This window comes from Rhea pennata, chromosome 31 (genome assembly GCF_028389875.1).
Source record: "Rhea pennata isolate bPtePen1 chromosome 31, bPtePen1.pri, whole genome shotgun sequence".
NCBI classification, from domain to species: Eukaryota; Metazoa; Chordata; class Aves; order Rheiformes; family Rheidae; genus Rhea; species Rhea pennata.
Window position 1 is genome coordinate 2,205,164 of NC_084693.1, and position 26,223 is coordinate 2,231,386.

The following is a 26,223-nucleotide window of genomic DNA, read 5'->3' on the forward strand; positions in this document are numbered from 1 at the left end:
GCCGGATTGTTTCCCCCCCCCTTCCTCGTGCCGCATTTCCCCCATGGTCCGTATGGGAACGGTCCCGGCGGCCGCTGTGGCCGCAGGGTCCCTGCGGGGCCGGTGGGCCAGTCGCTGCCCCTCGTGAGCTTTCCCGTCTCCGTCTTTGGGTGTTTTCTAAGTCGGTGGGAGCACGCGTTACGCTGCAGGGGGGTGGCGGGGGGGGGTAAATTATTTTTTTGATCAGAGTAAAATCTTTTAATACACTGAGTGGTGCTACGGCAAGGAGGAGGCTGCGGGGATGGGGATTCGGGGCGGGGGACAGAGGGTTTGGGAGGAGGGCCGCAGTGCGGCGCGGGACGAGGCCGCGGCTCTGGCTCCGTGCCCCCGAACCGGGCCGAGACCCGCCGAGCTCGTGGCGCGCCGGGGCCGGGAGGAGGCCGGTCACGGGCCGAGGCCGCGCGCCTGGCGGAGGGTTTGAGGGCGACGTCCTGCGCCTGCGTCCGCTTGGCCCTGCCGAGAGGGAAGGGCTGAGACCCGGGCTGGGGGCCCGGCCCGCGGCGCTGCCGCCGCCTCCGCTCTCACCGCAGCCTCCGGGCCACGAAGCAGGCGGCGAGGAAGAGGCCGAGGACGGCGCCCGCGACGATGCCGCCGATCCTGCCTGCGGGAGAGCGGTCAGGGCGCGGCGTAGCGGACGCTGCCGAGGTGGCGCAGGATGTTGTCGCAGGCGGCGTTGGGCTCAGCGCCGGCCTGCCGGAGGACGCCGCGCCGGGCATCAGGGCCGCGCGTCCCCGTCCCGGCGCCCCCCACCCCCCCCGAGCCGGGCCGGGCCGCCCTCACCTCGAGCAGGACGGCGAGCACGGCCAGGCCGCTGGCGTGCAGCTGGGCATTGCCGGCGTCGGCGAAGCTCTCGGCGGGTGGGTGGGTGGGCTGGGGGGGCGAGGAGCCCCCCGCGGCGCCCACCCGCCCGGCCCGGCGCCCCGCTCACCCGTGTGCCCGTCGTTGGCCAGGGCCCAGGCGGCGCCGGCACCGGGAGCCCCCTGCACCCGCAGCGGCGGCAGCGAGGGGTCGGGCTGCGCCCACCGCGTCTCCATGTCGATGGGCGACTGGGCTCGGCCCCCGCGCGCCGGGCAGCCCTCGGCCCGGTGCTCCTGCCCGTGCGGGCCTGCCGGGGTGGGGGCCCAGGCGTCCGGGCAGGCGGAACCCTCCGCCCCCCCCGCCCCGGCCCCGGGGGCCGCCTGCCGCCCGCCCCACTCTCCCGGCACCGCGGTCCCCCCAGAACCGCCTTTTTTTTCCCAGCGTTGCGTTCCCCCCCCCCACTGCATCCGCCCATTACATCACCCCCCCACAGCATCCCCCTCTCTCTGCAGCCCCCCACTGCAGCCTCCCCATTGCATCCTCCCCACTGCTGCAGCCCCCCACTGCAGCCTCCCCATTGCATCCCCCCACTGCATCCTCCCCACTGCAGCCCCCACTACATCCTCCTCATTGCATCACCCCCGCTGCATCCTCCCCACTGCAGCCCCCCATTGCATCACCCCGCTGCATCCCCCCCACTGCAGCCCCCCATTACACCCCCGCATTGCATCCTCCCCACTGCATCCCCTCCATTGCATCCTCCCCACTGCATCCCCCCGTTTCACCCCCCACTGCATCCCATCCATTGCATCCCCCTGTTTCATCCCCCATTGCATCTCTCCCCCCTTTGCACCCCCTCACTGCACTCCCCCCCCCCGCTATGTGCTTTGGGGCTGCTCCCCATGGGGGGGCCCTTTGCAGCCCCCCAAGCGGCCTGCACCCCACGGTGCCCTCGCCGGGCCGGGCGCTGTGCCGGCGCCGGGGAAGGCCGGGGTGAAGCGGGGCCGGGGGGCACCTGCCTTATGTAAGGGCAGCACAAAGGGCCCATTGGCGCCTGCCAGCAGCCCAGTGGGGGGCCCAGGCGTCCGGGAGCCCCCGCCGAGGGGGGAGGGGGAGCCAATAGCCACTCGGGGGGCCCCAGCGCTGCCCCACGAGCAGCGGCAGGTGTTGGGGGGGGGTTTGGATCGGAGCCGGATGCCTGGGCCCCCTCCTGCGCCGTGCCCCGCTCACCATCGTAGGTCCAGTGCCACCCTGCGGAGGGGCAGAGGCGTCGGGCAGGGGGCGGCACGGGGGTCCCGTGCCACCCCCTCCACCCTCCCCCCCGGGGCGGGTGCGCCGGCGGCAACCGGATTAGGCGGCCGTGGGGCACCCGCCGGGCGCTGGGGCACAGCCAGAGGCGCCCGGGGGGCCGCGCCGTGTGGCGTCAAGGGTGCAACGGGGGCTTGGGGGCTGCAGAGTCCTGGGTGCTGTAGGTCCATGGGTGCATGGGGCTTTGGGTGCAATGGGCTCCTGGTGGCTGCAGGGTCGTGGGTGCTCTGGGGCCATGGGTGCAATGAGGTCATGGGGACTGCAGGGTTGTGGATGCTTCAGGGCCGTGGGTGTCGTGGGGCCAGAGATGCACGGGGCTGTGGGTGCAGTGGTGTTGTGGGTACTATGGGGTAATGGGTGCTGCTGGGCCATGGGTGCATGGGGCTGTGGGTGCTATGGGGCTGTGGGTCTGTAGGTGCTGTGGGGTCATGGGTGCTATGGGGTCATGGATACCTCAGGGTACTGGGTGCTGTGGGGTTTGGACTGCTGTGCAGCGACGGGTGCATGGGGCTGTGGGGTCATGGGTGCCACAGGAGCTGTGGGGTCGTGGGCCCACAGGGCTGTGGGAGCTGCGGGGCCGTGGGTGCACAGGGCTGTGGGTGCCCCATCGTCCCCTTGCCCCCCCCCCGGACCCCTTCGCCCCAGCTCCGGCCCGGGACGGGGGAGGGCGCAGCCGCCCGGCGCGGCGGGCAGTGCACGCGCCTGCACACGCACACGGGCCAGGCGCACGCGCATGCGCCTCCGCACACGGGCGTGCACACGCACCACGCGTGCACATGCACAGACATGTGCGCACACGCACAAGCGCGTGCACCCGCGCGCGCGCACCCCCGCGCAGGGTGGAAGCCGGGGGGGGGGGGGGGGGGGAGGGAACGGGGCGGCACTGACCGCGGCGCATGCGCACACGCGCCCGCACGCACACACGTGCGCATACACGCGCGCGCGCCCCGACCCCATTATGTAACTGTTCCGGGAGAGAGAGGGGGGCGAGGCTGGGGCGGCTCATTGGTCCGAGCGGGCGTGACGCACGGCCGCGGCCGCGCTCTATTGGGCTACGGCGGCGGGGGCGGGCCCGCAGCCCCATTCATGCCCGCGTGTGGGCCCGCGTGGGCCCGGCGGCGGCCCGGGTCCTACCGCCGCCCGCTCCGGCAGCCCCCGCCGCCGTGTCACGGGAGCGCGGGGTCTCGGCCGGGGCGCGGCGCTGCTGCGGGCGCGGCGCCCCCGAGGCACACGCTGTCCCGGGCACGCACGAACGCCGGTCCGCACCGCCCCCGGTACGCGCCGTGCCCGGCGCACGCCACCGCCGGGGCCCGGCTTTTCCGCCGCCGCGGCGCAGCCCGCGCCACGCGGGTCTCGCGCGGCGGCCCCCAGCTGCGGGGGCGCCCCGCCCCCCGCGGGGGCGTGTCCCCAGCGCGCGCGGTCCCGCGGAACCACATGTAGGGGCGCGGCCTCGGGCCCCACCCTCCCGGCCAATCCGCGCGGCGCCGCCTCGCCATTGGGCGCCGGCTGAGCTGCTTCGGGCCAATGGGGGAGAGGGGGCGCGGCCGGGACGCCGCGTCCCGTTGCATTGCGGCGCGCGGCGCAGCCAATGGGAGCGCGGTGGGCGGGGCGCGCCGGCAGGCACGTGCCGCGCCGCACGTGGCCGCGTGGAGCCGGCCCGGGGCCGCGGCGGGGGCGGGACCGGCCCGGGACCGGGACTGGGGCCGGGGCCGCGGCGCGCTGGGGCCGGAGCGGCGCCGGGCGGAGCCGGCACAGAGCCGGAGCGCAGCGGCAGCAGCAGCAGGTGAGGCGATCGGTACCGGGTGGGCACCGGACTGGGGCGGCCGGTGGCGGCGGGTCCCGCCGGGCGGGGACGTTCCCGAGGGCTCCGCAGCGGCGGCGCCGCGTGTCCCCGCACGCCGGGGCCGAGCCGGCAGCCGCGCCGGGTCCGCGGGCTGCTGCCACCCGCCGCCTCGCCGGGCCAGGAGCCGGCGGGGGGGGGGGGGGCGCCGGGCCCCGGGGAGCCCCGCAGCCCCGCGGCGCGTGCTGCCCGCGCCGTGGCGCGGAGGGGGGCGGTGACCCCAGCCCGCGGGCAACTTTGCATCATCCTCATCATCGTCGCCGTCGTCGTTAAAAGGAACGCGATATCCCCGCGGCCGCCCCGCGCCGGGCCGGGGAGCCCGGCCCCGGCCCCCCCGCAGGCAGCGGCGGGCTCCTGGGAGGCCGGGAGACACCTCTCGCCCTGGCCGTGCCGCTGCGGCCGGAGCACGGGCTTGCGTGGGGGCAAAAAGCGTGGGTTTGGGGGTTTCCTCCCTTTTTCCTCCTCCCTCTCCAGTTCCCTTCCCAGGCTGCGGCGGGAGGTGGTTTCCCGCTGGCTCGCCGCTCCCGGCGTGTGAGCGGAGAGCTCGACGCGCTTTTCCCACGGGTGGGAAAAAGGCCGCTTCCGGGGACGGATCCGCCCCGAAACCCCGGGATCCGGGACGGGGGGCAGGGACAGAGGGGAGCGGGGCCGAGCGCGGCACCCTCACTGCGGCCCCCCGCTCGCCTCCCGCCAGCGCCCATGGAGCCCCCGGCCGGCGGCTCCTCCGGCGGCTCACCCTGCTCGGCCGGCAGCGACGACGACCTCGGCGTCTTCCTCCCCGCCGGTGCCCCGGCAGCCCGGAGACCCCGCCGGGCCGGCCCGCCGCCGCCTGCCCGCCGCCGTCGGCCCACCGGCCCGCGAGCCCACGCCGAGAAGAGCCGGAAGCACGTGCCGGAGAGGGGCTGCCCCGAATGCACCGCGTGTCCGGTGGTGGCGATCGGGGCCAAGCGGCAGCGGAGCGGCGACGCGGAGCCCAGCGGCGGCCTGAACCCCCCTCTGAATCTGACCGACGGTGACCGGCTTTTTGCCCAAAAAGTGAGTGTTCTGCAATTAAAAAAATATATGTATATCACCCAGAAGCGCGTGGGTTGGGGTCTGCCCTTCGCGCCTGGCGCGGGCTCATTGCTGCCCTCCTCTTCCTCGCAGTGCCGCGAGCTGCAGGGTTTCATCCGGCCCCTGGCGGAGCTGCTCAACGGGCTCAGGACGGGGCGCTACGAGAAAGGTGGGTGCCCGGCTGTGTCCCATTTTGGGTGGGGGGGGGGAAGGACGGGGGCGACGGTGGGACCGGGAGTAATGGGAAATGGAAGAGGGTCCCGGAGCGGCGGCGCCAAGCTCGCCGGCATCCTTCCCGGGGGTCTCCGCGGAGTTCCCCTGCTGCGTCCACGGAGGGGGCTGGGTCGCTCCGTTTTCTTTTTTTTTTTTTTTTTAATCCCGCGGGATCCGGTGTCCCGGGCGCTTGCTGGCTGCTCCGCGCGTGCCGGCGGGTTATTCGAGCCGGTGCACTTTGCTCCCGGCTGACGGCCCGGCTCGGCTCGCGCAGGGCTCAGCACCTTCCAGCAGAGCGTCGCCATGGACAGGATCCAGCGGATCATCGGCGTCCTGCAGAAGCCCGACATGGGGTGAGTTGCGCCCGCAAGGGGCCAATCCCCCCCCCCCTCCGGAAACCCTCGCCGCCCTCCTCCGGGTGCTCGGCGCCTGGGATTTGCTCCGTGCGTGGGGCGGGGGGAAACGGCCGGCATCCCGCAGGGCGCCGGCGTGACGGGGCTCTGCCCGCTCTCGCCGCAGCGAGCGCTACCTAGGCACGCTGCTGCAGGTGGAGATGATGCTGAAGCTCTGGTTCCCCCACGTCGCCCCCAAAACCGCCGCGCCGGAGAGGTCGTGGCGGCGCGGTGACGCCCGGGAGGTCTCGTCCTCGTCGTCGTCGTCGTCCTCGTCGTCGTCCCCGTCCGCCGCCGTCCGTCCCGGCATGAGCGTCACCTGGGTGCACGCGGTGCCCATCTGCACCCTGCCGCTGCCGGGAGCTGCCGGCCCGGACCCCCGTGCTGCCGCCACCGCCGTCCTCTTCCTCCCGGCCCGCGCCGCCTCCGCCGGCCCCCGCCGCAGCGCCGGCGCCCCTGAGCCGCCCCGCTGCCGCAGCCTGCCCGGGCACCTCGGGGCCGCCCGGCCGGCGCCCTACGGACACGCCACCCCCCCGCCCGCCGGGGACGGCCGGACTGTGGAGCCCGCCGCGCCACCAGACGCGTGACCGCGCCGCCCGAACGCGCGGGTTGGCCTGTTTGCTCCTTCATTTTTTTTTTCTCGGTTTAATTATTATTGCCTTCTTTCGGTTTCTTTTTTTTTTTCCTTTAAAAAAAACCAAATGTTTTGGGCGTGCGGGGTGTAACGCCGCTGCGGGCGGGGGCTGGATGCGGCTCCCCCCACCCCACCCCGGCGCCGCGAGGCTTCATCCCACCGAAACGGCGCCGTGCCGGACCCGGCGGCAGTGGCCTCGGCGCTCCTGCGCCCTTTTCCCGCGCCGGCTCGGCTCCGCGCGCTGCCCTGCCGGATTCCATCCCCCCCCCCTCGATTCACACCGGCTCCCTCCCAAAACGGGGGCGGTTTAAACGATTTTGGCGCGTGGGCGTCGCGGTGGGGAATAAACGCGCCCGTGGGGCAACGGGGGCTGCTTCTCCCGCGGCTGCTCCCCCGGGGGTGCTGCCCTCGCCGGGGGCCCCCCGTGCCCCACGAGGGGGTGCAGGGGGGGGGCACAGCCGCCTCCCGTCCCGGGTCACTCGGGCGCAGTGCCCCCTCCCCCCCCCCCCCACGCTCCCGCCGCCCCCCCCGGCCGCGGCCACGCGCGGTGGCACCGGGACGCGTCGGCCGTGTCCCGGCCCGGTGGCGCCCGCCTGGGTCCCGCCCTGGGGGCAGCGCGTCCCCGCGCGTGGGCGGCGCCGCCGGGTTGGCCCGGCCCGGGCCGCTGCGGGCGGCCACGCGTGTCCCCGGCCGCCGAGGCCCCGCCCCCGGCCGCGCTGGCCCCGCCCCCGGCCGCCGAGGCCCCGCCCCCGGGGCACCTTCCGTCAGCCCCGCCCCCTGCCTCCGTTGCCATGGTTCCGGGGGGGGGGGGCAGCGCGATCCCGCTTCCGGTTCCGGGGCACGCGTGGCGGCGGCGGCGGTGAGTAGCGCGGTCTTCGGCTCCTGCTCCCCGCAGCCCCGGCGCGGCGGAGCGAGGGGGCCTCGGGCTGGGAGCGGCTGCGGCCCGAGCGGGGCCTCCGGGAGGGAGGGAGGGAGGGAGGGGGCCGAGGGCGGCCACTACTGGGGCCCCGGGGGGAGGAGGTGGTGACGGGCCGTACCGGGGCCTGGGCGGGATGTCAACTGCGTGGGGCCTCCTTGGAGGAGGAACCGGCCTCACCGCAAGGGGTCTCTTTGGGGGGGACCGGCCCTGCTGGGGCTCTTGGGGGGGGGGGGGGAGAACTGGCCCTGCGGGGATCGGCCCGAACCCCTGCTCCCCTGCAGAGCCGACGTGTGACATGGCGAATCACCTGCGCTTCATCGGCCGCACCGTCATGGTGCAGAACGGCAACGTGGAGGCGGCCTACGGGGCGCTGAACAGGCGAGTGAGCGGGGGGCCCCGCCGGCCCCCAGCACCGTGGCGGGGCGGGGGCCAAAGCAGCCTTGCGGGTCGTGGTTCGGGATGTGCACCAGCAGCTGCCACCTCTCGAGCCCCCCTGGAAACTGTCCAGCTGCTTTTAGCAGAGTTCTTACAGGAAAATGAGCTTTATCCTGCGTGTTGCAGAAATATTTGCTCTTGGGCTGTGTTGCAGAAGAGCCAAGGCCTGTTTTGAAGCTGCTTTGGGTTTGGCGAAGCTCAGTTTAGGAAGTAACTCACACAAACTCGAAGGCGTGTGTGATAGCTCGTCGTTTGATGGAATACTCTTTCTGTCCCTAAAATCACCCTTGATAAAGGCAAGAGGAGGCAAGGAAGATCCGTGCCTGGGGTAGACGCGCTCTGGGATGGTGGGACGCTGCGGTCCCCGCTGTGCCTTGGTCCTCGTTCCCCCAGTGCAGATGAAGGCTGTTGGCGATGCTGCCGGAGGGTCGCTGGGCGGGTTGGGAAGGCTGGTTAGAGCGCTGGGATGCGTTTCCTGGGGAAGGCAGCGATTCCCAGCTGGGCTGGACGTGTCTCGGCTTAGCAGCGTGTTCGCGTTCATCTGTGGGGTCAGAGCGCTCTGCGGTTGGAGGGAAGCAGTAATTTTGTCTGGCCTCCACTTCAGGAGGAAGCGGCGGTCCTCGCGGCTCGGTGTTGTTTCCTTTCTCTTACCTGTTTTCTGTACAATTCTTTCCAGTTGAAGCGAGTTCTCAAGCAGTGCTCAAAGGGAAGATGTGGCCTAGTCTGGTACAGGATCTCCCAGTTCTCACGCAAGTTGGGCTAAGCGCATGAGGGGCTCTGAAAAAGAGCAGCCACACGTCAGTAAGAGCTCGGGGCGCTTTGCTGCTACTGAGCCTCGTCACTCTCTCCTCCCTGTTGTGGGGTGCAGGGGCCCGGTTCCTCCCTGTTGTGGGGCAGGGGGGTTTGATTTATGGGTGGGTTAAAGGCAGGCAGTGGTGCCCTGAGCCATCGCGGTGTCGGAGCCGAGACTGGCAGCGATCTGGACCTGGGGCTTGTCCTCGTGCTGTTCTGCCCTTGGTGACCCAGCAGCGCTGGGGCCCTGGCAGGCAGGGCAGGAGCCGGCTCCTCGTTAGCCTGCCTGTGCGATCTGCCTCACAAATACAGCGAATAACCCGTGTTCCCGGTGCGTGTCTGGGTGTCATCTTGGGTGCTAAGGAAATCTCTCTGTTCGGACCCGCGACAACCTGTGGCAAGAGGCAGCTCTGCTCCGAGGCCTGCGCTGGGCCCGGAGGAGCTTGGCTGACGCGCGGAGCTGTGCCGCCCCGCGGGTTAGGTGCGGGGAGGCTTTGCGCCGTCAGCCTCCGCCGGCCCCTCGGGACAGCCCGTGACGCAGGGGCTGAGCCTTGCCTGCTGGCGCTGTTCCCGCACGGGCGATTTTGCCGTCCGACCCCGGGAAATGGGGATTTACGTGGGGTCGTGAGCTAACGCGCGCCCGTCACTCCTGCAACGAGCTGCGTCTCGCGACGGGATGCATCCAGCGGACGGCGAGCGGGGTGATTTTTCTCCTCGTTTCCTGCAGCCTGAGCTGCGACATCGGGGGCTGCGCGGCCGGAGGGGGCTCTCGGCTCCCCTCGGGCTCGTCTCGTGCACCTTTCCCGGCGACGCTGCGGCGCCTGCGAGGCCTCTGCTCACAGCGCTGCTCGAAGGGAGGTGACTCAAAGCTGAAATTCTTTATTAAAACCAAACCAGAAACCAGGTTTGAAATAAAGCCTCCATGATGCCAGCTGTGTTCTTGATTCCGTTCAAACGAGGAACAACCTGTGAAAACGGAGATGCTTGTCGGTGCGTTTTCCCGTTGATTTAGTTTCTGCTGGTACCTCGCTAGGTTTAGCAGTAAATCATCAGTACTTGTGGAGCACGGGACCCCCTCGGGGTTGTCCCACATCCTTTTAAATCAGGACAAAAAACTGGAAGTGATTCCCGCTGGGGGAGTGAGCGAGCGAGGGAGATGCTGGAGCCGCCTCAGGAGCGGGGTGGGAAAGAGCCCGGCGCTACGGCTTAGTTAGAGCCCCCTGGGGGGGCTCGCGGCCGGGTTCCCCTCGGCGGGAGCGGCGCGTCTCACTCGGCTCTCGCTCCCCGCAGGATCCTCCTGCACGACGGCATCATCGACGACGTCAAGCAGAGGCGGTACTACGAGAAGCCGTGCCGGCGGAGGCGGCGGCTGGCCTACGAGGCGTGCCGGCGCGTCTACAACGCCGAGATGGCCCGGAAACTCGCTTTTCTCTCGCGGAAGAACCGCCAGGACCCCTGGCTCGGCTGCTAGCCGGCGCGGAGCCCGCCAGCGCGGAGCCGAGCGCCTCCCCGTGCCGAGGACGGGCCCGCGTCGCCGCTGTCGCCTCCCTCTCCGTTAATAAAAGATGCATCTCGGCGGCGTCGCCTGCTGTGCTTGGGCGACGCTCGGGGGCGAGCGGGCCGCGCGCGGCGCCGCTGCTCCTCGCACCGGGTGCAGCTCCCCGGGGAGAAGGGGAATCGCTGCTTTGGGCTGCGCGGATAGAAAGGTGCTGGCATGCATTTTGAGCAGTCTTCCCCTCGGTTTACTGCCACGAGTCCGCATTATGCAATGAGGCACAACTTGTTCTTTCTCACTTGTTCCGGCGGGCCCTTTACCCTCAAACCGGCTGGTAGATTAATCCAAATGACCCGCTCTCTCGGCTTTTGGGGGAGGAAAGCTGCTTGTTCTGCTTTGGTATGAAAATCCTAAATAACTTTTTTTTTTAAGCCTCCTCTGGTCAGTTCAAAGTCCGTGTTACGGAGCTTTATCCGCCTCCTCCCCCTGCTCGCGGAGAGGTTTTATTTTTCCCAGCCCAGCTCCATGCCCTTCGCGGGTGGTTTGCCCCCCCAGCAGCCCTTCCCTCTGCGTGCGGGGTGCAAGGGGGGTGTCGCTGCATTCCCCCCCCCCCCCCGATGTTCGCTGCTGCCAACCCGAGGCAGCTGATTTGGGGGGGCGGATAGGAGGCTTCTGCGGGGCGCTGGGCTGCAGGAAGCCGCGGGAGGTGCTCGGGGGCCCTTTGCAGAGCCGGCTGCGCGAGCGTGCGGGCCGCGGGGAAGGGGAGGGCGGCCCGTGTGTTGCACGCCGCCCCTTGCACGCCGCCCCTTGCACGCCGCGGGCTGGCTCCCCGCGGCCTCCTTGTGCACTGCGCGCTCCCTGGCGTGGTGCGCACCGCCTTCGCACGTTATCCCTTGCACAGTGCATGTGCCCTTGCTCGCTGCCCCTTGCACACTCGTGCTCCCCCCCCCCTTTGCATGCTGCCCTTGCACGCGCGCCTTGCACGCTCCCGCCCGCGCGGGACGCGCGCCAGCGAGGGGGAGCGCTACGTCACCTGCTGACGCAACGCGCGGGAGGGAGGGGGAGACGCACGTGACCCCGGGGGGGCGGGGCCGCGTCACGTGCCGCGGGAGCGCCCCCCCTCCCCCGCCTCTTTCCCGGCACCCTCCGCGCGGGCGCGCGCAGGCGCCTTGCGGCTGTTTCCGCTTCCGCCCCGACGTGCCGTCGCCGTCTGGGCCCGTCGCCGCCGCCGGGCCAGGCCGGGCTGGGCCAGGCCCCACCAGGCCCCGCCGCCGCCGCGGGGTGGAGCCGGGCGGTGAGGAGCCGCCCGCCCGCCCGCCCGGCCGGCCTGGGGGGAGCGGGGAGGGGCGGCCCGCCGGGCCCCGCCGCCGCCGCGTCGCGTCGCGTCGCGGGGGCTCCCGCGGCCCGAGGTGGGGGCGGGGGGCCGGGCCGGGCCGCGGGGCGCCCCACGTCCCCGGAGGCTCCCGGGGGGCTTCCGCAGGCGGGTGCCGTGATGGGGCTGCGCCAAAGAGGGTCGCTGGGAGCGGGCGTCCAACCCCGCCGAAGTAAACTAAAATTGGAGTTTTCACTTAGTTTTAGGCGGGCGAGTTTTACGAGGTGAAGTTAATTTTTTTTCTTTTTTCTTGTTTTCCTCCTGAAGGGATCGGCTGTTTTGCCGACAGCACTGCGGGAGCATCGCTTCCAGGTTATTTCTGGGAAATTACCCAGCGAAGGGAGGCCGGTGGATGTATATTTAGATTAAGGTGTGTGTTACGCGCTGCAGCACCAGGTTCCTCGTGGAAGTTCGCTCAGTCTCGCCCCGGCGCGAGTCCGTCGCGCCTGCAGACTGGCGTTACGTACGCGTGTTGGGCGCACTGATGCCGTGGGTGATAGGGAGCGAGCAGGGGTTCCCCCAGGGAAATGCCATTAAACCTGTTGCAGTTTTTTGTCATAACTTTTTGAATTGCATAAGTTAAAGGTTAATACAGAGCTCAAAACACGAATGAGTTGTTTCGGTTTTGGATTCGCTAATATATATATGCATTTTATATTTGTACGTGTATGTATATGTGCAGGTATGGCTATATTGAAATTGCTGATATAATGCAGTAATCAATCAATTTAACTTATCTGGAATGTCAGGTAACTTTATTCTGAAGTGGTGTATGCTTCAATTCAGGAATTACAGCTGAGATGTAGCAGTAATGTACTTTTGAGCTGCATCTGATGCTAGTTTTTAACATACATCTGTGAAACTTGCTGTAAAAAATACAAGGGTGTAAAGATTTTCAGCCTTTTGCTTTGCAGACTGTTAAGCCTCTAGTGAAAGCGTAGCCCTGCTCTGGTTGCTATTTTGAACATACAGGTTTGCTTCTCTTTGCTGCTTCCTGCAGACCCTAAATTAAAAAGCACTTGTTAGAACTGATGCCCAAGAGCTTAATTCTGTGCCCCTCTCTTTATGAGTGATAGCCTTATTTTAGGTGGCATCTACTTTCTGTTTGAGTAGACCCATGTTAACATCCAGGCTGTGCAGGCCTTTTCTTCTGGGAAGAAATGTCTAGGTCAAACATACTTCCTTAAGAAGATTTTCTCGTGTTTCCAGATAAGGGAGACTTGGTTTCCAAATCAGATTAGGGACTGGGTGCATAATTAAACATTATTGCATTTGCAGATTCTAACTGACATTAAAAGTATGAACCACTAATGACTAACGGTGAGAATTTTTTGTCTTCAAAATGTGTAATTTGCCGTTAGGTTCAAAATGATCAAACGGGGGGAAATACATTGTTATTGGCTTGCCTGAGACTGATGCTGGTTTAAGTAGCAGATGCAGAGGTAGTCAGGCACGTGCTGAACTTTAAGCACTAGGAAATCTGTTGACTAAATGAGATTTTCAAACTTAGCCTTAAGCACAGCCACGAATTTCCGGGACCTGGACCACATGCCACAGAATAAATTGTGAGTACAAGCTCGCGTAGTGAGGCAGGATGAGACGGTTGGGAGATGGTCTTTTACTGCAGATTGTGGCTGTAGCCTCTCCTGGAGTAGGAAAAGGGCTGCGCTGCTCAAAGGGTGTTCAAAGTAGCCTGGGCACCTCACGTGAAAGGGAGTTGGTAAGGGGTAGTTTTATATGGAGAAGCCTTGGAGCTCTACCGTGTGTGTGTACACACACATTAGATTTTTTGGTATCTGCTGGGAGTGTTATTTAGCCCACGTTGTATCCACTATTTTAAAACTGGTGCGTAGCAAGCTGGTGGTTTTCATGGAAGGTGACAGAATCTTTGTCCATTACTAATTAGGCATATAAATAACTAAAGCCGCTGCTGTGCCTGGCACTGGTTGGCTTTCCTGCCTTCGTAAGAAAGCCAAGGACTGAACGGACGCTTCAAAACCAAACTTTCCCATCCTGTTTGTGGTGATTCGTGTGTGGAAGCAGAGCCTGCTCTGCAAGGACTGAGGTGCTGCTTGCTCTTTCTTGCATCTTCCTTCAGGGAAGATGGACTTTGTATTGGTAGGACTTAGATGCAGGGACCGGTTCTGCTTTTCATGCAAAGCTCCAGAGTAATCCATGAGCGTGATATTTCCCTTAGGAAGGTCTGAGACTTTGTTTTGTCTGGTCAGATTGCAGGCTCCTTGCTGCTGAGACCCTTCCTCTGCGTGCTTCTGCAGGACTCTTGGCTAATTTTAGCTTGTATTTTAAAAATAAGCAAGCAAAAGTAATCTACGAGAGCTTTCACTAGTTGTAAGCTTTCCCTTTTTTACTAACCTGTGCTTTTTTCCTTGTCTGTCTGCTTTTCAGATACAAGCAAGGTAATTATAATCAGTTGCTAGCAAAGATGTCACTCTCCAAAAGGGAATTGGATGAGCTGAAGCCATGGATCGAGAAGACCGTGAAGCGAGTCCTGGGGTTCTCGGAGCCCACCGTGGTTACGGCCGCACTGAACTGCGTTGGGAAGGGAATGGACAAAAAGAAAGCGGCTGGTACGTCCGAAGTGTTCCGACTCCAAATCTGCAAATGCTTGTAGAAGTGCTCAGACCCTTTGATTGAGCAAGTAGCGTGTGGAATAGGCACACGATAAGCAGCTCGTGGGCAGATGTTTAAAATCTGCCCATTAGTTCGTTTGTTTGTGGCATATGATGTGGAATCTGTGTCCTACAACAGGTTAAACAGCACAAAACAACATCAGTCTTGTACACGAAGTAATACAGGTGCTTTTCTTAATACCTTGAGCAAGTAAATGAGCTGCAAATTACCCCTGAAATAGGACTATGTTGGAGTCACCCATTAGTAGACATTGTGTTGCATTTGAAATGGCTTTAAATCAGACTTAAACTCCATTCCTATATTCCCTGGAGACTGACTTAACGCTAGCTGTGCTGAACTGTGTGACAGGTCGTTGTTTCATTAGTAGTTGAGGCTGTCGATGTGCAGCAGAAGGAGGTGAGCTCTGATTTGTGTTGAGCTAGTTTTATATATAAAAACCTTGGAGCTCTATCATACACATGAACGCACAGTGAGAGGGGTGATTTCCGACTCACCCTAGACATGGTGAGTACATACAGATCCACCCAAACAGCTGAGACGTGTTCAAAAGCCTTGGAATTTGTTACAATAACTTATTAAGTAAAAAAGAACTTAAAGCCCCTTTTTCTAAAGGAATGTGCACATTATGCTTCCATCTGATGTTTTTTTTGACCTTTAATTCCCCATTTTTTTTTCCTAGTGGGGACTTGGATTCCCATGTAGTGAATTTAAATATCCTGACAGTAGGATTTCTTTTTGTTCATCCTTCTCCTGACCCTTGAGAAATAGAAATCTGCAGATCCCAGAGGCCTACAGAGCACAGGTCCCATTGCAGTAGTTAGATTGAAGCCACCTTTTAACTGAGTGTTTTATGGCTTTGCAGTTTTCTGTTTTTTCTTCATTCCAAACAGTGATTTTTGCCATTTATACAAGCTGCTCTTCTTCTGCAGACCATCTCAAGCCCTTTCTCGACGATTCCACTCTGAGATTTGTGGACAAGCTCTTTGAAGCAGTTGAAGAAGGACGAAGCTCCAGGCACTCAAAATCTAACAGTGACCGGAATCGAAAGCGAGAGCTGAAGGTGAGCCAAGGATTGATTACTGATTGGTTTTGTTCTGTTGTTTGGTGGCTGTGGAGGCAGCGCTGGTGCTCTGCCACATTTTCCTCTTCCAGAGAGGTACATCTTGTAATGCTTAAAGTTCAAGAGAAAGACCCTTCTCCATGATGAAGTGTGTGAGCCTTTACCTTTCAGTTCTCTTTACTTTCTAATGAGGTGGTGAAATGCTTTCCTTGGTGGTGTCCAAGTTTGGAAGCCTGGGCTTTTGATTTCTTTAACAATCTCTGTTAGGCTTCTGTAACAGAGTAACTTAAAATAACAGGGCTCAGTCTCTCAGTTTCCTGTCTTACTCCTTTATCCGCTGCTGCGTTTTGTGGTATTGAGTCTTTACTGCCTTGCAAGCAGGAAATCTGGGTTAGGGTGTCCCAGCTCACAGTTACTTCCTATTGCTCTTCCTTGCTCAGATGTGCCATGTTTCAGTCTACCAGGTGACCTTCCCCATCAGTGAGCAAATGGGTCTTTCTGCAGTGGGTTGTCTGGTGGGTTTTCATTCTCTCTCCATTTGCTGAAGCTCGTCTGGAATCTGCAGGGGACAATTTTCGGCAACTTCTTTCCCCCCACCATAGCGCAAGGTTAATTACAGCAAGGATGTAATAGTTCTCTGATGTTTCTCCCATCTAACACTTGTCTGGGATGGTGGAAGTCTCATGCATCCAAACCTGTTTTCACCTCCTTTGTTCTCTTGAAGACTTTACTCGCCACCTTCTGGAATTGCATTTTTTTCATCACTCGCATACCGAGTTTAAAAGTGGCTACTCTACATGCTGTTCCCTGCTTACAAAGTAAGTTCCCTTTCACTTTTTCTGAGGTTCTTATTTTATGATAATCTGTGTTTCTCTATAACATTTGTTTAGTCAACATTTAACCTCAGTTATCTAGAATAATCCCTTTCAGAATTTGGATCTGTGCCTTTTCAGGTGTATTAGGAGACAGCTGCCTTCACTCCTTATTTTCTATTTGAACTTTTTTCCCTATTATCTGGCTGAGATTTTAACACATGTCAGAGAAGGGTCTCCTCCAGGCTCCAGATACATTAATTAGTTACATAAGACTACATTAAAACTGTTTCTGACCTGCAAAGGTGGCACAACCTGAGGAGCAATAGTGCAACCTTCTTGTTTTACATTGATACTTTGCCTTAGTCTGATCTGGAGTGAGCTGGGTTAGGGTGTCCTAGCTCCATATGAATGATGGTAGTTTAAAGGCCTTCACTCTTCTGCAACTTTTTCAGTCATAGCAGAGGTGCCAATAAGCATCCTTCAAGTATTTCTGTGCTGTGGACCCATTTTAATTTGTGTATTAGACTGGTACCTCTGCTGACCTCAAGCTCTAGGCTGAGCTGCCATGGGACTGTTAAAATAGCATTGCCTAAAACCTCATTTTCTATCTTATTGTCATTCCTTACTGCTCTTGCTTTTGACATCCTGGGGAGATGGCAGAGACAGGAACATCAGGAGTCCTGTAGCTGCTTGACACTTCACAGTGGTAGAGCAGAATTGCAGACTGCAACTTTGTCTAGTGACTGTTATGGTCCTGTAGTACTGCTGATGTATGTGGGTCCTGCGTTTCTTGACAGTTGAAATCAAAATCACCAGTGAAATTATTTTGCCCACTTTCAAACTGTCTTGTCCTCTGATCTTCCTTGTGACATCGAGACATCAACCGACATACTGCAGGTCATTACAGCAGAGGGAGGGAAGGGAGCAGCATCCTGCTGAAGAGTGACAGGGGGTCTGACACTAACAGGCTGAAGCAAAAATCGGTCTGGGGGTGGGGGTAGGCAATTCTTCTCCAGTGAAAAGTCCTCTTGAGTGTCTTGCATGAGCATAGATGGTTGGTGTTGTCGGCTTCCAAGCTAATCTGAAAGGAGACCTTGGAAGCAGCAGAGCAGACCCATCCATGTCTCTTGGATACTGGCATGGGGAGAGGAGTCCCATCTGCCAAATCATCAGTCTCTCTCTGGATTTACCTTTCTTGGCGATGCTTCATCAAGATCTAGATCTGTCCTGACTATACTTTAATGTGGGAAGATCTAGTGAAACTATTACATCATGGTCATAGTAGATTGATATTTCTTTTCCCTCACTACAGGTTTTAGAGCTGAATTTATACTTGCACACTTAGGCCTGTAGCAGTGAGCAATGGATTAATTCAAAATACTACTTACTGGTCACTTGAGCTTCTTCAGCGCTCTGTCTGGCCTTCCTTCTGTCTCCTTGGTTAACTTTCGTGGGGTAGGTCATTGCTTGGGAAGTTTCAGGAACTAAAACGTAATGGTCTACACACTTTATACTATGGGCAAGTCCTTTCTCTTGAACTTGTAGGTTTTCCAAGAAGTACCTGTGTCTGGATGAGGATGTGTCCTTGTAGAATATGAACCAATATAGTGAAGAAGGGATTTCAACTAACGCTTACAACCGGTGTGTATATTTTCTTTTCAAATAACACCTTCACACACAATACAGTAACAGTCATGTGGACAAATCCAGTTTACCGTACATAAAACTGTCACTAACTGAATGAAATATGTGACCACAGTCACACAAACACACTTCCCCAAACATAAAATTCTGTGTCAAGTGCACTTGCCCTTTTGTTTTGTAATCCTTACGCTTAATGCTAGTCCATCATTGCTCTGCCTGCTCTCTGAGCTGCACTTCTTGTAGGAAGAGCTAGGAGCAGCTCAGTTTGAGCGCAGCGTCTTTTGGCCCGGAGCTGGGTCTGTTGAGTTGGAGCGCGAGCAGATCGCTGCAGCTGCGCCGTAGGTCTAGGGCTGTGTTCTCCTTTCGGTGAGAATGCGGTAGGGCAATGCAGCTTCCTTCACCAAACCCTCTGCAGTTGGCTGAAGAGTTGGAAGCCATTTTGGCCCAGTCAGGTCAGTTTGTGTGCAGGATTTCTCCACCTCTCTGCACAGATGTATGAGACCTTAGATCTCGGTGCCTCAGAAACAGAACTGTCTTTGAGCACGTGAAAGAATGATGGTAGCTTCTACTCAAGCACGTCCTTGCAATGTCTCCAGTCCTCGAGTTATAGACTGGATCATTGTTGATGCTTCCCTGGTGGGGAACCAGGGCACAGACTTCACTGATGTAGGTTTACCAGTAGGGCAGCTTGCAGGCCTGGAAGTCCTTTCAGTCACAGTGCTGATGTTATGTTGGCTGGATCTGACTCGCATGGTGTCTCCTTATTTTAAAGTAGTGGCAATGAAGAGAATTCTTTGCCTTTAACCACAGTTTCTCTGTTCTCCCCCTTTACATTAGGATGTGTTTGGTGATGACTCTGAGGTCTCCAAAGAATCTTCGGGTGTCAAGAAGCGGCGCATACCGCGATTCGAGGAGGTTGAGGATGAGCCTGAAGTTATTCCAGGTCCACCTTCAGAGAGCCCTGGGATGCTCACTAAGCTACAGGTTAGCCTGGCTAGGCTGTGTTACGTCAACTCTGCTGCCCAGGACAGAGCTGCCCATGTCTGAGATCTTGAAGCCTGACATGATTTAGTGTTTATTTTTTTATCTTAATTCATGTTACAAGCTGAGGAAGCAAATGGCAAGCTGCTTTTGACTGTCATTTGTTTGCTGCAGTTGTTGCCTGTGGGTTGGGTTCCCCCCCTGCCCAAACTCTTCGTATGGGTGAAGTCCTCCTGTGGGGAAAGCCTGGATGTTCTCTTTTTTAAATGAAATGTGCAAATAAATTTGCACAATCAGTTAAAGCAGTTTGAGGCAATACTATTTTCACTAAACTGGCTTGCATACATTTGCAAATTAAATAACGGGAGGGGGTGAGATCTGTTGCTGGTGACCCTTTCTGTACCTGATAGAGTGAAGAGGAAAAAACTGTCCAATTTTTTTTTCCACAGATCAAACAGATGATGGAGGCCGCCACCCGTCAGATTGAGGAGAGGAAAAAGCAGCTGAGTTTCATCAGTCCTCCAACACCACAGGTACCTACTGGAAGTAACAGGCAAATCCCATGGTCTGTGTTTCAGCTAGACGTGTTGACCTAGATGTGCTGGAACAGGCATGTGACAATGCTTGTGTCTCTGTCAACAGCCAAAAATTTCTTCTTCATCCCAATCCGAGCGTCTCCCCATCGGCAACACTATCCAGCCCTCCCAGGCAGCAACGTTTATGAATGATGCCATTGAGAAGGCCAGGAAAGCTGCTGAGCTGCAAGCCCGAATTCAGGCTCAGCTAGCCTTGAAACCAGGGCTTATAGGCAACGCCAACATGGTGGGGCTGGCCAATCTGCACGCCATGGGGATTGCACCTCCGTGAGTACCTGCAGTTGCTGAATTACCATGTAATTCTGATAATACAATGCCAGAATGCTAATAGAGGGTTTCTCCAACACAATATTGATTTTGCATTTGTGGCCTTAAAGGCTACTGAAGGAATGAGCAAAATAAAGGGGTGAAATAGAGGTTGCTTCTTTCCTGGGTAAAACTCTTCCAGATTCTGTATGCAAGATGTGAGTTTTTTCTGGCTGTAGAGGTGAAACTTAATGTTGCAAAGAGGCCTTTGGCATAACCGGAGGTTTGTGCTAGAAGCCTGGCCACATCTGAAACTTGTGTCTGTGCCGTGATGTGCCATCCCCAAGGAATTGTGCAGCTTTGGAATGATCGAACTATATAAACTGTTTTGCTTCCTTGACATAAGACTGTGGCTGATGTGTAACTGCCCTGAAGTGGCTTGATATCTCCTTTCTCTTGATTAGAAAGGCATTACCTGGACAGATGAGAGCTTTCACAAATCATAGGTTAGTCCAGTGGCTACCATGGAAATGCATCTCTCATTTCCTTTGAATTAATGTTGTAATTGCATTTTAACACAATGCATCTGTCTTGCCACCAGGAAGGTGGAATTGAAGGATCAGACAAAGCCTACACCACTGATCTTGGATGAACAAGGCCGAACTGTTGATGCGACTGGTAAAGAGATTGAATTGACTCACCGCATGCCAACCCTAAAAGCAAACATCCGAGCTGTGAAGAGAGAGCAGTTCAAACAGCAGCTTAAAGAAAAGCCCTCTGAAGATATGGAGTCGAACACTTACTTTGACCCTCGGGTCTCCATAACCCCAGCCCAGCGTCAGAAACGCACCTTTAAGTTCCATGAAAAAGGCAAATTTGAGAAAATTGCACAGAGGTTGCGAACGAAGGTATTTGAGGTCTTGCCATGCTAACTGACAGCACAGAAATGAGGGTTCAGTTCAGGATGGGAGATGACTCTCCTCTCCTGTGATGTGAAGGGAGCTGTGTTCACTTGGAGTAAGAAGTTTTTCAACAGTCACCTGAAACTTTTCTATCAACACTGTTCTTGTTGGAAAGGCAGGCATCCAAATACAAAATATTTGTGGAAAGTGTTTTCTTACAGCTATCTTAACTTAATAGAAGACAATCTGTTTGTTTTTGACAGAAAATTGGGAATTTCCAAAAGGAATTGACCAGTTTCCTGGCCAACTCTTCTTTCCACAGAAGTGATCATTCTAGAGGTAGAGATTTAAATGAACTTAGTAAAATGCCCACATTCTTGGGGAGAACGAGAGAGAACAACTTTACTAGGGAAAAAAAAAGTCCACGGATGTGGTCTCTAGGGAGACATTCTTTTAGGATTGTCCAGTGATCCTAGAAGGTTCAGTAGTAGAACAGATTTTGGCAAGCATGTGAGCTTCTGCAAAAGCACTCCGTCACATGCTCTGTGGTTTCTTTTGTGGTCTGCTTCAACTTGAAGGAAAAAAAAAAAAAGCAGGTGCATATTGTGCTTATTTTGGAGGTTGTGCTATTTTGGAATGACCTTTATATGTCACTTTCTTCTTCTTTTTCTCAGGCTCAATTAGAAAAACTGCAGGCAGAGATCTCTCAGGCTGCCAGAAAGACTGGGATACACACTTCTACCAAGTTGGCCCTTATTACCCCCAAAAAGGAGCTGAAAGAGGGGGAGATACCAGAGATAGAGTGGTGGGACTCATACATCATACCTAATGGCCTTGACTTGTAAGTGTTGCAAGGTTTTTGATTGTTTTGCTGTAGGAGGAAACTCTGGGAGTTTCTTGAGTAGTGTGGTGGTTTAGTGAAGGAAGGTGCAGATGCTCAGCACTTCTGCAGATCAAGCATATGTATCTGCTTGAGCTGCTGGGTTCAAATGGGTGCTAGGTTTGCTTCCAGGTCTAGTTTGTGGTCCAAGCAGTTGCCTTTCTGTGCTGTGAAGGCAGCATTCCTCCCGTGAGTGCAAATGGACTAATTTTGGCCAAAAGGTAGTGGTGCTGTCTTCCAAACATGAGTGACTCTTAACGTACAAGTCTCATTCACGGCTGATTTGTGGGAAATTTGCCTCCAAATCATTAAACATTTCATGATTTTAGAGCACTAGGGAGGACACCTACACATTAATATTATGCCACCTTTTGCCTCCTTCAGCGTATCAAGCCCTGATTAATGCTCTGAGTCAGGATCTTGTGCATGTCAAATATTTACCCTTCAGAGCTGGCCCAGGGGAAGTGTTGTTATTTCATGGCTTGTGTTGAAGGGGATGCAGGAATTCAGCCTGGGAGATTTGTAATGATGCCCAACTCTCTCCTTTCTAGATCAAGTGGATCATCTAAGAGAGAAGAATACTTTGGGATCACCAACCTTGTGGAGCACCCAGCACAGCTAAACCCCCCAGGTACTGTTCCGCAGCCGTCCAGCATCAGACTGACCGGTTTTGGTTGACTGCGGTGTTTAAGCTAGGCACAAAACACTCTGTCTCACAACCGGAGAGGCAAACCAGCATAGGAGCCCTCACTTGTAATATTGCTGACTGCTGTCTCTTAGCACTGTGAGGAAAGAAATTATGCTAAGATAAATCTTAAAGCTTTCCTAAGATATCTAAAATCTGGAAGGAGAGTCTGCCTGCATATTGAAGGCTTCATATAAGAACTGCAGTGGTTAACTATAGTCCGCTTATGTATCGGTACCTTCCATGCCCTAAGTTGGGGTAGTAATGCAGACATGAGGTATCTGTTAGTCTCCAGCAGGTTGATTTTGACATTCTTGCTTCAGGAAGAGCTATAAAATAACCACACACCATTTTACTTTTTTTAAGTCTGTAAATAGCAGAACTATGGTTTTCCTGTGTTTGATATAAGTAATCTGCAGCATTGCAGAGATCAGATTGTCAATGAAGTGTGAATATAATTGAGTGTGGCTAAGACTGTTCTCCAGTAATGACTGCAGATAGCATTTTTTTTTTTTGTCTTGCTTGTTCAAAAGCAGATATATGTTTATCTCACCAAAGTGTCTTTTCACAGTGGACAGTGACATGCCAGTGACCCTGGGTGTTTATTTAACTAAAAAAGAGCAGAAGAAGTTACGGCGACAGACTCGGAGAGAAGCTCAGAAGGAGCTGCAGGAGAAAGTCAGGTTGGGCTTGATGCCGCCACCAGAGCCCAAAGGTAAATGACCGCTAGGGCGGACAGGCTGCATGCAGAGTGCCAGGCCGACACAGCAAACCAGCTTGTCAAACCAGCAACGTGAGCCCGAGCAGGGATGGATGTTGTTGGGAGCTGCAGCAAGTAGCACAACCCATAAGAGGGTGCACGTTGGGTATACAAACATGTCTGTACTGGTGTATTCTGATCCTTATCCCTACAGTTTACTTAGTCTGCAAATGCTCCTTGTTTTTCTGTAAAATGTGATGTGCTTTACCGTGCCGTAGCTAGTATCTGGTAGGAGCCTCTAACAGTTCCTCTTATTTTCCTTGCAGTAAGAATTTCCAACTTGATGCGAGTGCTGGGGACAGAAGCTGTTCAGGACCCAACAAAAGTCGAAGCTCATGTTAGAGCACAGATGGCAAAGAGACAGAAGTAGGTGGCATGTTGCACCATTTTTGTTCTTTGTTTTTGGATGGATTTAGTATTAGCGCTGCATTTATGTTTCTAGAGAACTAAATCCTTGAACTGATGTAGCAGAGCAGAAGCAGTGTATTTTTCTCATGAGTTGCCTTTGTAGCATATTTCAGAAGGGAGTTGGGTCTTAATGACCTCATCAGTTCTTGCCTCCCCTTACACAGCCATTGGAGTGGCCTCGTGACCTGTGTTAAATGAGTTACTTGTGAGGATGGCTGCTTGGCAAATTGCCATTGCGGTTGTTACCAATGCACATTTGCAGGGAAGAGCCGAAGCATAAAACGAACCAGGGAGACTGAATTTCCTCTCTGAGAGCATCTAGTGCACACTAATGGAGGTCTGATCACAAATAGCGTGCCACGGTGCTCTTCATGCCTTGCAGTTGACACAGTCTCCATGTGTTTTCCCATTAGTCTGAGTGACTGGATTAAAAAAGACCTAGTGCTTTTAGTTCAGGCAGGTGAAGGCAGACTCTGGGAAGGAGATGAAGCCGTTTTGCGGTCAGTGGAACATGTCCTGTGCGTGACACTAGAAGGATCAATTTGGATGCTGTAACAGACAGGCAGTAGGCTGCATTCCTGCTTATTGCTGCGTCTCCTCCCATCCAGAGCTCATGAAGAAGCAAATGCTGCAAGAAAACTTACAGCAGAACAGCGAAAGGCGAAGAAGGTTAAAAAGCTCAAAGAAGATATTTCACAAGGAGTTCACATAGCTGTGTATAGGTGAGTGCTGAGCTGTGCGCTCATGACAGATTTTTTTTCTTTCCTATGCCTATTTCTATCAGACCTGACAAATAACAAATTCTATCCTGTCTTTAGGGTCAGAAACCTGAGCAATCCAGCAAAAAAATTCAAAATTGAGGCGAACGCTGGCCAGCTGTACTTAACAGGCGTGGTGGTTTTACACAAAGATGTCAACGTGGTTGTGGTGGAAGGAGGTGAGGACTTTGGAGACAGGCTTTTGGTCACAGCATGATGTTCAAAAGCTTGCCTTTAGCAAAGATACTCACATGTGCAAATTGCTTACTGAGGCTTATGGAAGGATGAGGAGAACAGGAGGCAGTTGAAACTCCCTTAATTATGGTTTTAATGGGGTTAGCACTGCCTACAGAGAGCATTATAATCCAGTTAGAAAACCCAGAGCACTAAATGTTGGAGGAAAATATCAGTTAAGTGTACTTGATTTGAAACCTTGATACTCTCAGGGGATGCTTAGAGCAAGCAGGGCCTTGGCTCTGGGTCTGCTGCAGCACTCACTCTAAGTATTTTTGTAAGGTTTTATAAGAATTTATTCTGCAGCAGGAAGCAGTGAAATGAGCTTTGAAAGGCTTAGTTGTATTTGCAGGTGTCATTCTGCTGCTCCTTAAAACCTCCTAAAAACTCAGAGTTGAGGGACTGTGTGAATGTGAATTTCCATTCTCTCCAGGCCCAAAAGCACAGAAGAAATTCAAACGTCTTATGCTCCATCGAATAAAATGGGATGAGCAAACATCAAACACAAAGGGAGAAGGTACGTATTAAACTATGCAGGGAGGGGGATGGCAATAGATTAACTTGTAATAACTTGCTGCAAAGTAGACTTAATTGTAATTTAGATGGGGATCCAAGCCCAGAGCACCAGGTAACTGAGATGTCAGTTGGGGGTTGCACAGAGATGGCAACTGTAACTGCTGTCCCTCAGCAGAGGTGGCATGAGGAGTGGGTGGTTTCGCAGTGGGAGTTGCTGCTATATCATGGCCTGGGGGACGAGAACTTGCTTTGTTTTTTCAGATGACGACGAGTCTGATGAGGAATCTGTTAAGAAAACAAACAAATGCTCTCTGGTTTGGGAGGTGAGTGGCAGCTTTAGTTTAATATGAATTCTAGGAGCTGAAACCAGACTGAAGCTAACCCTGTAACAGAACAGCTGAGGCAGAAAGCACTTAATTGTTCTGAAACTTTGGATCAGATGAAATCCTACTGGGTTGACTCTTTCTGTGCACATTTATTTAACTATAGCCGAATTATGAGCACCTCACCCTGCACAATGTAACCCATACTTTGTGTGGAAGTCTGGTGGATCATTTGTTAAACTATTAATAAGTTTATTCCTGGGTTTGCTGTGTGCTTCCAGCTATTCTATCCCTGAGAGGCATCCCAAAAAGCATCCCTTTTCTCTGTTGCAGGGCACAGCAAAGGATCGCAGCTTTGGCGAAATGAAATTTAAGCAGTGCCCCACTGAAAACATGGCACGGGAGCACTTTAAAAAGCACGGAGCAGAGCACTACTGGGACCTGGCTCTGAGCGAGTCCGTGCTGGAATCCACAGACTGAGGGTGCTGCCGCCCCCAGCATTCCTGTTCATTTGAGAACAATACCTCGCGGGAACTTGGACGAGCCCCTTCCTCCCCCTTGGTCTCCACAGTACAAGGCATACGATTAAAGAAATATTTTTTAAAACAAACCACAGTTACACTTGTTTTCTGGATGAATTCAGCTCTCGGAGCTTGCGGTGCAAAACCGCCAGATGGTAGCATCCAGCCGCAAGGCTGCCATCAGCTGTGCTTGTAGGTGTCTCTTGCTTTCTCTGGAAAGGATTCAGTTTTGGGGTTAGTGGGAGAGAAATTGTTTTCAAAAGTATCTTTAGCCCTTCGGGAAAAACAAGCAGTTTCAAAGTGAGGTAGTAGTGCCTTGCTAGTGTGTCAGCTGTTTGGTAGGTGAGGTGTGACACTGGCAGGGTAATTGGTGCACATAAAGGTCGTTTCCTCACTGGGGAAGGTGTTTGGGTGAGCCCCAATGGTTTAAAGGAGCATTGGAATTTGTAAAGCAGAGTAGGAGACGGGGACTTAGCCCACATCCTATATTTACGTAATAAACTTTTTTTAAAAGGAAGTCCAGGCTGTGTTTCTTTACATCGCTTTTCCGGCAGCGTGGGGCTTCTGCAGGCGGCGGGGCTGTGCTGGACTCTCACCTCGCTGTTTTACGCTAAAGGTGCGACAGAGCTCGGGAAAATCACGAGCGTGGTCGGGCTTCTGAAAGGGGAGCCTGAGGGCGGGCAGCCGGAACGGCGGCTGCTGGGACCCGAGGAAAGCAAGGAAGCTCGGGGAGAGCTTCGTGTGCTTTTATTTTTCATGATTGAGGTTATCGTCCTGGTCGAGCTAAAGGGCGAGAAGCGTGTGGCTTCCAGCTGTGGCAGCTGTGCCCTGTTTTTTCCCTGTGTGCTGAGGCTCGTTCACAGATCCGTGAAACGGCGCCAGAGCCCCTTCCCTGACCGCCTCTCCCCTCCGGTGGAGGAGAAAAAACGGCAAAAAATGCCCCAAAGCTGGG

General features: G+C 56.5%; 4 protein-coding genes across 7 annotated transcripts; 3 read left to right on the forward strand and 1 right to left on the reverse strand.

Annotated features, from left to right (window-relative positions):
- Window positions 1-654: 654 nt before the first annotated feature.
- Window positions 655-2,517, reverse strand: CA14 (carbonic anhydrase 14). Its single transcript, XM_062597622.1, has 5 exons — window positions 2,490-2,517; window positions 2,068-2,088; window positions 993-1,144; window positions 820-909; window positions 655-729 (listed from the first exon to the last, which is right to left on the reverse strand). Exons 1-5 carry the CDS (start codon window positions 2,515-2,517, stop codon window positions 655-657), a joined length of 366 nt encoding a protein of 121 aa, XP_062453606.1.
- A 1,307-nt stretch (window positions 2,518-3,824) lies between these two features.
- CIART (circadian associated repressor of transcription) lies at window positions 3,825-6,310 on the forward strand. The gene is made up of 5 exons (XM_062597704.1): window positions 3,825-3,928; window positions 4,680-5,020; window positions 5,132-5,207; window positions 5,526-5,604; window positions 5,771-6,310. The coding sequence occupies exons 2-5, from the start codon at window positions 4,685-4,687 to the stop codon at window positions 6,228-6,230; spliced, it is 951 nt and encodes a 316-aa protein (XP_062453688.1). The 5' UTR covers window positions 3,825-3,928; window positions 4,680-4,684; the 3' UTR covers window positions 6,231-6,310.
- A 792-nt stretch (window positions 6,311-7,102) lies between these two features.
- Window positions 7,103-9,999, forward strand: MRPS21 (mitochondrial ribosomal protein S21). The gene is made up of 3 exons (XM_062597711.1): window positions 7,103-7,136; window positions 7,478-7,574; window positions 9,714-9,999. The coding sequence occupies exons 2-3, from the start codon at window positions 7,492-7,494 to the stop codon at window positions 9,892-9,894; spliced, it is 264 nt and encodes an 87-aa protein (XP_062453695.1). The 5' UTR covers window positions 7,103-7,136; window positions 7,478-7,491; the 3' UTR covers window positions 9,895-9,999.
- Window positions 10,000-11,132: 1,133 nt separating this feature from the next.
- On the forward strand, window positions 11,133-25,788 carry PRPF3 (pre-mRNA processing factor 3). Of its 4 annotated transcripts, none has more exons than XM_062597691.1 (18): window positions 11,133-11,212; window positions 11,558-11,660; window positions 13,697-13,878; window positions 14,872-15,002; window positions 18,299-18,445; window positions 18,892-18,975; window positions 19,085-19,305; window positions 19,749-19,790; window positions 19,886-20,192; window positions 20,861-21,027; window positions 21,618-21,697; window positions 22,323-22,466; window positions 22,778-22,877; window positions 23,528-23,641; window positions 23,738-23,856; window positions 24,345-24,428; window positions 24,689-24,750; window positions 25,084-25,788. In XM_062597691.1, the coding sequence occupies exons 3-18, from the start codon at window positions 13,734-13,736 to the stop codon at window positions 25,228-25,230; spliced, it is 2,094 nt and encodes a 697-aa protein (XP_062453675.1). In that variant the 5' UTR covers window positions 11,133-11,212; window positions 11,558-11,660; window positions 13,697-13,733; the 3' UTR covers window positions 25,231-25,788. The 4 variants fall into 4 exon arrangements, with proteins under 4 accessions (XP_062453675.1, XP_062453676.1, XP_062453673.1 ...); XM_062597689.1 differs by lacking the exon at window positions 11,133-11,212 and adding an exon at window positions 11,375-11,462; XM_062597692.1 differs by lacking the exon at window positions 11,558-11,660 and having other exon boundaries at window positions 11,190-11,212.
- The last annotated feature ends 435 nt before the right edge of the window (window positions 25,789-26,223 follow it).